The sequence below is a fragment of the Podarcis tiliguerta genome (genome assembly GCF_965153285.1).
Source record: "Podarcis tiliguerta genome assembly, chromosome: 5".
NCBI classification, from domain to species: Eukaryota; Metazoa; Chordata; class Lepidosauria; order Squamata; family Lacertidae; genus Podarcis; species Podarcis tiliguerta.
In genome coordinates this window covers 30,552,984-30,563,922 of record NC_139538.1, presented here as the reverse complement: position 1 = coordinate 30,563,922, position 10,939 = coordinate 30,552,984, and the positions used below count along the sequence as shown (strand labels likewise).

The following is a 10,939-nucleotide window of genomic DNA, read 5'->3' as shown; positions in this document are numbered from 1 at the left end:
TGTGGTGCTTGTGGAAGATGGAGCTACTACCAACATTTTGATAATGCTTTTGATCTTCTGAGAGTCCTTCCTTGTTAAGGTAAAGCAGGAACCCAGTGAGACATTTATTCCGCTGATCTGTCTAGCTCAGTGTTGGGGTAGCAATAGGCACTGCCATCTGCTTGTAATCTTGGCTGCACAAGGGGAGGATCAATTAAGTGATCTATGATCCTTGACTGTGGTGGATTTTCGAGTTTCATAACAAAGTTAAGGTACCTCTTAATATGCCTTAATCTGCAATATTGTAATTACATTCAGGTGACCAATGGTGAAATTTTGCATATCTGTCAGCTTTTCAATGCATACTTAGGTAAACAGGTAAGATTCCTGTTCTGCTAGTGACTGTAAAGAGGGTATGGTTGTCATTCCTTTTTTATCAATTTGCTTGTGGAGGTCCTGGGGAGGTGAACGTTTGAAAGTTGCTGAATTAGGTGACAGGTGTTCCAACTATTCCAGATGTGTTCCTTCATTTGTATGTCTTTCCTCTCAAGGCATAGTTGGGTGTGCACTTCTGATTTATGTCAAATCTAAACAGCAAGAACAAAACCTTTCAGGAATGTAAATTGCAGAGAACCAGGCACACATCTTAAATGAGATTAGTACCTGTTCACTTCTAAGCATGTTCCTTAGGTTATTTATTATTATTATTACTTAACGACTTTGTTCAGTTCCAAGTACTCCGTTCGATAAAATCTTTTACGGACCTGAAATTGAAATGCCATTCAACAGAGAACTGAGTTGCATAACTAAAAACTGATTGTATTGGATTAGATGTTCTTCCATTTATGATAAGGATCTGTATGATAGGATTAATATTTATGCCCTTGTTCTTTCATCCTGCCTGGGAAAGTTGGAGAGTGGCCAAGGGAAAAATGTGACCGCTGTTTTGAGAGACTGCAGACACATCCTTCCTTTTCTCGCAGTCTGGTACCTTCAACTATGCCCTTATGCATGGAGGATATAGCCATCAATGACTTCAAGTCATGATGACCGTGTTCTACCTCCAGTGTTGAAGGCTGCATGTCTCTGAATGGTAGTTGCTGGGAATCACATGTGAGGAGAGTGGTGTTGCGTGTAGATTCTGCTTGTGGGCTTTCCATAGGCACCCCATTTGACTACTGTGAGAATGGGATGCTGAACTAGTTGGACATTTGGTCTGATCCAGCAAACAGCCATCTGTGGAAAACCCAAATTGTTGTTGGCCCCAATTAAGCATTAAATAATGGGACATGGGTGTTGCTGAGGAACGTGAGTGGCGCTGAGGGTTAAACCACTGAGCCTAGGACTTGCCGATCAGAAGGTAAGCGGTTCGAATCCCCGTGATGAGGTGAGCTCCCGTTGCTCGGTCCCTGCTCCTGCCAACCTAGCAGTTCGAAAGCACATCAAAGTGCAAGTAGATAAATAGGTACCGCTCCAGCGGGAAGGTAAATGGTGTTTCTTTGCGCTGCTCTGGTTTGCCAGAAGCGGCTTAGTCATGCTGACCACATGTACTGCGGCTGTGCGCCGGCTCCCTCAGCCAATAAAGCGAGATGAGCGCCGCAACCCCAGAGTTGGCCATGACTGGACCTAATGGTCAGGGCCCCCTTTATCTTTAATGGCTTTTCATGTGGAAAGCACTAGGAGGGGAAGCATTTGAACACAATGCTTTAAAGCATGGATTTGTCCCTGGAAAATGCGGGGGCAAAAGGTGAGTGTAGAGGAGCCTTAAGTCTCAGTGGTACTTTACCTTTTCCATTATTTTCAGTGGTCCATGGGCTAATTCACCCAATGGAGACAAGGTGGTAAACCTGATTCTGGACTATACTACTTCAAGCTGAAATGGGAAGAAGCAACATGCTTGAATCCTTCTCTATATCAAATAAATATCTACACACAGAAAACTAGATACCAAGACTGAGAATTCTGACCTAGACGTCTCCTTGACATGCTATCTTTATATACGTTTTTGTAGTGATATGGTCCGAATCATATTGTGCGAACGAAGATAATGCTGTGACTCTTCTACTCATTCAGTAAAATAGTATAGTTTGATTTTGTGCAGTATAGACCTGAAAGTAGCAGGGAAGGCTAGCTATATTTAATAACAGGAATCACATTTGAGATTTGTACAGCAACTACTTTATTATTTTCAAATGCAAACTTTTGCATTTAGCTTGCTATTTTACAATTTTACAAACTAGGTATAAAAGACCATAAATAAATGACATAAGTTATGTGTACCTAAGATTGATGGCGAGGGAAAAATTACAAATTAAAACAAAATAGAAAATCTATATTTCTAACCAAGATTTCATTCAAATCTGCGAACCAAGCAATGCATTGTTAAGATTTTTTTTCTTCTTCCCCAGAATGGACTAAATTATCATATGCCTCATACATTCTAATTTTTTTTAACCACAGTCCTTGCATATTCCAACATACTTGTTGTGATACCAAAAAATAAATGCACTCTCTCTCTCTTTTAAATCTGTCTAATTAGTATTCAGGATGCTTTCTTTCTGGTTATGAAAATGTCACGTAAAAGAAAAATACTGCTTTGAAGTCCTGTTCACTGGCAAGAACCAGCTTCTTCTTCTTTTTGTTTTATACATATATATATATTTAATACATAGATCCATCACAAAGTTAATACAGCAAGAAACCTGGACAAACATCAACTGGTGGGGTTGTGAGCAGAACAATTTTCTAATGTATGGAGGTTTGCTGTTTTGGAGTCCTGTTGATGCCTCATCTTTAACCAGGAAGAAATGGAGGCCAGTTCTCTTATCAATTTCTGGTTGTTGTTAGGTTGTTAGTGTGTTGTGTCTTTCTACCCATCCAAACTCTGTTTAGTACACTTGACTGCAATCCGAGAATGCTGGGTTTGCAGTTCACAACACTTTATGCCCCCCGGCTCCTTGACAGTGCTGTGTCCTGCCATCAGCACAACTACACAAACCGGGAAATACTGATCTTCAATTTTGTGTTCATCAGACCAAAAAAATAACCTTAGAAATGGGAAAGGAAGAAACAGGGGGGAGGGAGAGGCGAGGATGAAGAATAAACTCCAGAGAAACTGTTTTAGGGCCTCATTCAATGCCAAGCATTTTAAATGCAATATTTACACATTCTTTTCCTTGATTTCCCCCCGCCAGGCATGTAGGTTTGACTGTCCTGTTTCAGCTTGATGTGCTGCACTGTATCTCAGTAGGGAAGAGTCTTCTGTGACCAGAAAGCAGGTCGAGCACATCAACTGCTGAGCTCAAAATGTGGAATGGCAGTCCATTCCCCAGACTCCTGCATTCAGCTCGCCTCCAAGAACAGTCTTCAGAAAATTAACAGTGAACTCTCCAGACTCCGTAAACTTTCCTAGATAGGACTGGTAGGTCATTACCACTTATTGCAAACTGTATTGCAATTTACCTATGAGAGGAACATGAAAGGGGTTTTTGTTTTTTTTGCAAATCCCTTGCTTAAACCTTCAAAACCTTTTGTATTCTTTAACTTGGGAGAAAATAAAACAGTTTGCTCAACAATCATTCATGGGCCCCAAACTCCTTGCAGGTGGCACACTGAATAATTTACTTCTGTGAAAGGATAAGGATTGCATATTTCTGTTTGTGTTCATCAAGTCTCTAAAAGCTTTTTTTTTTCCAGGGCGGGGGAGAAAAAAAAAGGCTATTTAATAGTTCAGTTCAAAACAACCCGCTGATGGATGAAGACTTCATCTCCACCTACTTTCCCCCTTAAGGTACTGCTGCTTCGATAATGAACAGGCCTCGACAAGACTAATGGTCATCGATCGAATTCTTTATCACAGTTATGGAACTCACAATGGATCACTCCACAACTCGAGTGAAGGCGCCCCTGCTCTAGGCTGAATAACTATTTGTTAAGGTTAGTGTGGCAGCTACATAATACATGAATAGATACAGGACTGTAACATTCAGGAGTGTGTGTGTTTTCTCGCCACCGTTGCATAGCTCACCTACTGGCCTGGAAACTCAACAGCTCAGCAACAACCGCCAAGTTCTCTGAGATGCTATCTGCATGTTCACAGGTGGCCCTGGGCAACAGGCAACACAGAAGCACACACCCACACACCCAAGGCCATACGTACACTCACACATTCCCGGAAGAGATAATAAGTTATTTTCCATTCTATTAAAAAATATTGATATTATCGCAATGGCACACTTTTTTTTCCCTGTAAAGGATCACTTCACTGTCCCACGCTGTCTCAGCTTTTGTGAACTGGGCTCTGTGCTACGGCACCTAACCCTGGCGTCCATCGTTATGACATGTAGAGCTCTGCTACTTGCACTCATACCGATGCAGCAGTGACATGCAGGAGAAAAAAAGAAGAGAGAACACGCACTTACACAAAAATTAAATAAATGGAGCGAGGAAAGAGAAGTCTGTAGGGCTTTGATACAGTACATTCCTCAAGTGGCAATGAAAGAGCCGCATCTGGGCCATTTCATCTTTCAGTTTTGTTGCTGACAACAAAAAAAAGGAAAAGAAAAAATAGAAAAAAAGAAGAAAGCCAAAGAGACACTCTTCAGGGAGCAATGCTGCTTATGTAGTCCATCTTCAGTGCTGAGTAAACCGGGACACTGGAAGGCTTTTGTCTCTGGCCTGTTATCCTCCAAGGCCAACATGGGCACCAGGAAGGGCTGAGTCCAAGAAAGCAGGATCCATTTTCCCTATTTAAAAAATACAAACATCAAACTATTATTATTTTACATTTGTACACCACCCTTCATCTAAAGATCACAGGGTGGTTCACAACATAAACATACAAAGTAAGAACACAAAATACATAATAAAATGAAAATAAAAACTAATAACTCTCCTCCCACAAACATATTTTGAAGGCCATAAAGTGTTGATCAGTAAAGGCCTGGTTATAGAGAAATGTTTTCACCTGGTGCCTAAAGAAATACAGTGAAGGCGCCAGGTGAGCTGCCCCGGGGAGAGCATTCCACAAATGGGGAGCCAACACAGAAAAGGCCTGTTTTCATGTTGCTTCTCTCTAGACCTCTCATGGAAGAGGCACACAAAGAAGGTCCTCAGGTTATGTTCGCAGGGTCCACACTGGTTCAAATGGGTCACCACATGGGAAGACCTGCTATTTTGAGCAGCCAATGCTAGGATGAGGATTGGAATGACTTTTTCAGCCTATCATCTTGCTGCTTGAATTATTATAGCCATGACTGTAGGGCAGTTTATGATTGCTTTGCATTCATAAGGTCCCTGGTTCAATACTCTGAAATCTCCTGATTACACAAAGGAATATCGCTTGAGGACCTGGAAAGCCACTGCCAGTACCAGATAATCCCAGGCTAGATGGACACTGTTTAAGGCAGCATCTTATGTTGATAAAGTTCCTTTTATGTTTGAGGTTCACAAATCAGCATAGGGGAGACAGGAGAGTTTACCCTAGAAATCTGAGGAGGGATGTGTGAGCCTGCTGCTGTTTTCCTAGAATCGCTCAATATTTCTGTGCTAGAGGGGCCAACAGATTAGTGACATTATCTCCTGTTTTGAATATTTTACACTTTATTTGCTTGCTCGCACAGCTGAACCCTGCAGAAAGAAGGACTGCACTCCTGTCAATACTTGGAGGGTGGGGAGTTCAAATCCTGCTTTCTGCGGTGATCAGCTGCAACCAGTGCGTTCCCCATGTGGAACTCAGCTATGTAGCCAAACACAGCAGAATTGAACTCCCGCCTCATCAACCAGTGGGCAGAAAGTTCACTCCTGCTTGGTCAATATCTCCCCTCATCCCCATAGGTCAATTTGAACACGTGGACAGGACCATTTTGACACCAGATGATTGACAGGTAGGTGGTTCTGCCCACCTGCCAAAGCAGGTTGGAGGAGATAAATATCTGGCCCATTGGGTGAAAAAGGTTCCCCACATCTGAGCTATAACATGCCTCACTAGAGCCTTGGACTGACACTCTCTGTCTCTTGGTTTGAAGAAGGGCTTTATTTAGTTTAATTTCAAAGAATCCTCTCTTAGGATTTGATATGAATCAGAGACAGTGGTTTAAAACAAGCTCAGGTGAATTTGATAATAAGCCAACTTCCCAAAGCCAAAGGTGAATTGTTTGTCTAGACCAGGCTTCTTCAACCTCGGCCCTCCAGATATTTTGAGACTACAATTCCCATCATCCCTGACCACTGGTCCTGTTAGCTAGGGATCATGGGAGTTGTAGGCCAAAAACATCTGGAGGGCTGAGGTTGAGGAAGCCTGGTCTAGAATCTGTGCTAAACCACAATTTCTGATTTCTGTGTAACACTAAGCCAGGATTCCTCGAAAGGGAAAATTCCTTCTCCCAGCCACATAAGATTTGGAGAGGGGTTTGTATGTGAGAGGGTGACTGAGGCTTTAGCCAGGTCTATTCTGATTTTGAAACATAGTGCTAAATCATGGTTTAGTCCATTGTCCATGATAATCATTCTTTGGCTGTATCCTAGTTCAGCCAAGTATGTTCAAAACAAGTATGTCTGTATAAGTGACTACATGTATATAGCTTACATCACTGCAGGTTGGGAAGACAGGCCCCAAATTTCTCTGCATTTCAAAACAAAATTAAACAAGGTCTGATAAGATCTCTTTAAATATGAGGGGGGAAACCTGGAGAGTCAAATAATTTGGAATGGGTGGAGGTGAAATTTTAACACCATGCTGTTTTCCCCAGTAAAAAAATTCTCTTCCCTTTCAATGAAGTTGCTATTTAGGGTTTAAAAACAAACAAACATAGAAACTTGGAGGAGGAAACAATTTTCAGTGAGGTTAACAGCATGGGGGGGGGTGTTATAAAAGCCCATCTCCCCAAATCTAACTCTATTCTGAATGTTCATGCAAACATAAAGTTTTAGGAAGTGGGGGAGATGGACTTCCATTCTTATTTGGCTGAGGAAGACTTTAATATTTTCAGGAAAACTCAAAGACTAACATTCACCAGCAAATGTGTTAAAATATGACTGTTTAAGTCACCTTTCAGAAACACACACCTCCATATTCTTCAACATGAAAAGCTTTTATGGGTAATTCTGCTAAGAGGTTTTACTAAGCTGTCACAGTTTTTGACAGGATCCAAATTTAGCATCCCATGTTCGCAACCATTTGCTTTCAGAATCAAGTTCATAGGGGAAGCTTGTGGTTAAAATTGGTAAGTTGTTGTTGCAAGTGACAAAAAATGACAAGAGTGACGTTGGGAATATGGCAAGTTTGACTCGTTCAATTCACTCAGTGCTCCTGGCTTCCAAATAAGTGCAGTGATTTCTAACAAATCAAACCTGAGTGTCACTCTCTTTTTGTGCTGAAGCTGCTGTCTCGAGTAGATAGAACTAGAGAGAGGGGGAAATCAAAGCTGAAAACCTAATAGGTGATGTTGCCATCCTCAAAATAATAAGCTCAGCTGAAATACTTCTAGCAGGTGGCCTCACCTTATGACACTCATATTCTCTACACCAAATCATCAATAGGTTTGATTCTCTTTCATTCCTGAACACTTTTCTGGTTGCAAAATGAACCAAGATCTAGATCTGAGGCTGTAATCTCTTCTTTGGGAGTGAGCCTCATTGAACTGAGAGGGTTTCCCAGATAAACACGGATGAAGTCAGATTGCGCACCACTTTTGAATGACAGATCAAAGTAAAAAGTGGGTACAGCTGTAAATTAAACATTTTCTCTTTCATCAGCACTCCTTGTGCTGATCTAATATTTGTTCAAAATAGACAAGGAACATACAGTGCAGAGAGCATGATTTTTATTTTTATAAAAAAAGTCTGATTGATATAAACAGCTTGGCAAGTGAGCCTGGAGCAGACAGCACTTTTCCAACTCTCAGTGATGTTAAGAAGGATAAATACATGCAGGTCCCTTGGATGTGTTCCTTGGAAATCGTTCATTAGGTGAATGTTCACATAGCAAGTCCACAATTTCCATTATTTCCTATGGGAACATTTCTAATCAGGGATTTGTCCAATCTCTCCCCCCACCCCTCCATAATTTCTTCCTGAAAAGGCTGCAGCCTACCAGCAAAAGAAAGACAAAGGGGAAAACTTATTTGTCCAATCTCTCCAGCTCGCTGATTCGTCCAAAAATTGCACCTGCCCTCCCGCCCTGCATGGTTTCTGCCTGAAAATGACTTCCCCAGCAAATCAGAAAAAAAGCAAGGAAGCAAAGAAGTGGCCAAACTCAATCTATTCAGATATCTGAATCTGTGGAGTATATAGCGATGTCTGGGCATAAAGCTTTATGTTCCGATAAGTGAATTTTCACATAATGAACAGGTAGCTAGTGGGACTGGCTTATAAAATAAGCATATTAATTTAGGGTGGGGGTGTGGTTCATGTTAAGCTTCCTGTGTAGCAAACAAATACAGATTTTTCCTAGGCCATTGGTGGTTTTTCCCCATGTCAACATTTTTTCTTTATGTGCCATGGTCTATATGAGTCATGTGCTGGATATCAAAATGAAATAGGCACCTATGTGGGTAGAGCCCAATGCATGCAGAATTGAACCATGTAATCTGCACGCCACAAAATGGTGTGTAAAGTTCATCCTACACAGACCTACAAAAGTGATTTCCAATGCAGAGATTTCATACATTCTAGTGTTGGTTGATGGAGTCAACTAATGAAATCTTGTGCCCTCCACGATGCGTAGAAAACAAACATCTACAATAATTGTCTTACTAAAGGGGGGAAAGGGTATTTTACTAGCTACATCCCATCAGCGCATTCTCTTTTATTACTGATAAGGAAATGAAGCCACCATTATCACAAAGGGGAAACCATAGTCCCACTGACCTTTTCAATGTTGCACAATCAATTGTCTCTTAGAAGGGCAAAAGGATGCAAGTCTGGAAGATCCACAGTCAAGAATGGCTGACTTATGCGAGTTCAAAAATGATGATCGGTATAAGCCTCACGCAACTCTCCAGCCTCAAAAAAATAATAATCCAGTAATCCATAAAGATTGCTCTCCGTCTCAGCTTGGAAGTGGGCAAATCTTCGATTGAGAGGCACTGATCAGCCCATAGGATATTTTCCCTCAAGGTTTCTGCAAGGTACCGTTGATGCTCAGAATATGCCAACATGTCTTGGTACAGAAGATTCTTCATTCCAATAAAAGGTGAATAACTGGGGTTTACCCCACAGACCAAACCCAATGATTGTAATCCCAGTGGCTGTTGAGGGAACAACAGTACCTTCCTTCCTTTAAGCACAGTATCTGGCAGCAAACACAGCATCAGAACTTGTATGTGATGTTATATAGATACATGTATATTACATAATGTCGATCAACACAGAAGTATATTCCAAGAAATAAATTTGTTCCAGGCCTGTTCACAAATGACGGGCTGTCATTTCTGTAGTTCCCCTCCCCGCAACACTCCCGGCAAACTTTATATATCAATCGACGCTGCAAATCTTTTTTTTTTTAATTATTATTATTATTATAATTATTATTATTATTTCAAATGGCGAGGAGAAGTAAAAAAAGTGCAGTTCTTCAATTAAAGTGCATGGATGAGGTAAACTAATTTCAAGAGTTTTGAATTCATTCAGTACTGGCTCAAACGGGAACCATTCTTCCGTGCATCTGTTGCATTTGGGTCCTCATTGCCTGCACACTGCTCAGAATCTTATTCTGGTGTGCAATGGCGGTAATTCCAATTCTTGCCAGGTCGCTGCATGAAGCAAAAAAAAGAAAGAAGCCGAAGGGTGAAAACTTTTTGTCAGAAGTGGATCCAGTAAAATATATTAAGTAAAAGCCATTAAAATATATTGAGACAGGCACATACACAAAAAAGGAGAAAAGAAGGCAAAGCAAGGTGAATGTTTACTAATGCTTGATTAAAGCAGCTGAAGGGCATTTTGGAACGGCACACATTGTATACTGAAGGCATTCTAATATTGTAATGGATGCAATGATATGCAGTGCAAAGCAAAAAAAGCCGATTAAATATCCAGATTTACCAGTTTTTTTGTTATACCGCTGAGTACTTACTCCTGGTTCATATGCACCACAGCCTCTAGGGTAGTGTAGCTGGCAGCTGTGAAGTTATCCTTGTATCGCTCCATCTTAATAGCTTGGAGCCAATCGCCGACGGAAACTACGGCTGAGAATTCAGGAGAACTTGGATCCAACAGAGCTGTATTAGGTCTAGGAACAACAACAGAAGAACATGATTAAAAAGATGTCACAGCAACAAGAACAAAAATCCAGCTAGACTTTATATCGCATAATCAGTGCTCAGTACAGATAAGAGAGGCATATCATCCTAGAGATTTGTAAGTAACAAGCGTCTCCAACTACTACCACAGGGGCTTCTGCAGAACCATCTTGCCCTGAGGGAAGTGAGAAGAAGCAATAACAGCTTTTTCTACATAAACAAGTTGTCTATTGTAACTTTTTTTCCCATCAGTGATTATAGTTATAATAATCTTCTGCAAACTACTTTGTGAGCTCTACCTGAACAGCAGAGTATAAATACTGTGAATAAACAAATATGCAATAGTTTCCCACACAAATATATATGGCAAAATGTTCTAAAGCACTTAAGGACGATATTTACACGGTCACAATGTGTAACTTCAATATGTATACACAGAGACAGGTATGAAAATGTAGGTGAAAATATTGTGGGGAGCATTGCAAACACATTTGTTTCTATATATCTAATCCTAGGAGAGGTCCCTTTAAAAAAAGGTTTTTCACAATGCACTGCTTTCCTGCTAGATGGTAAAAAGGTGAGCCACTGTTTATTTTATTTCTTTAACAAAATTTATGTACCATTTGAGTATATAGAACCTCTAAGTGGTTTTCAAAACAACAACACAGCCCCACACATTTGAATTGTAATGGAAAATAAAAGTAAAACACAGGCATATTTTT

At 40.7% G+C, this 10,939-nt stretch overlaps 1 protein-coding gene across 2 annotated transcripts in view; it reads right to left on the bottom strand.

Annotated features, from left to right (window-relative positions):
- Window positions 1-2,134: 2,134 nt before the first annotated feature.
- EPHA4 (EPH receptor A4) overlaps window positions 2,135-10,939 on the bottom strand; it is a 156,354-nt gene continuing 147,549 nt past the window's right edge. Inside the window, exons 16-18 of one of the 2 annotated variants that reach the window (XM_083442657.1) lie at window positions 10,021-10,207; window positions 8,848-9,731; window positions 2,135-4,724 (exon numbers count right to left, since the gene is read on the bottom strand). In XM_083442657.1, the coding sequence (XP_083298783.1) occupies window positions 10,048-10,207 (160 nt within the window). In that variant the 3' untranslated portion in view covers window positions 2,135-4,724; window positions 8,848-9,731; window positions 10,021-10,047. The remainder of the gene's footprint in view (window positions 4,725-8,847; window positions 9,732-10,020; window positions 10,208-10,939) is intronic. The other variant, XM_083442656.1, reaches the window with a different exon arrangement.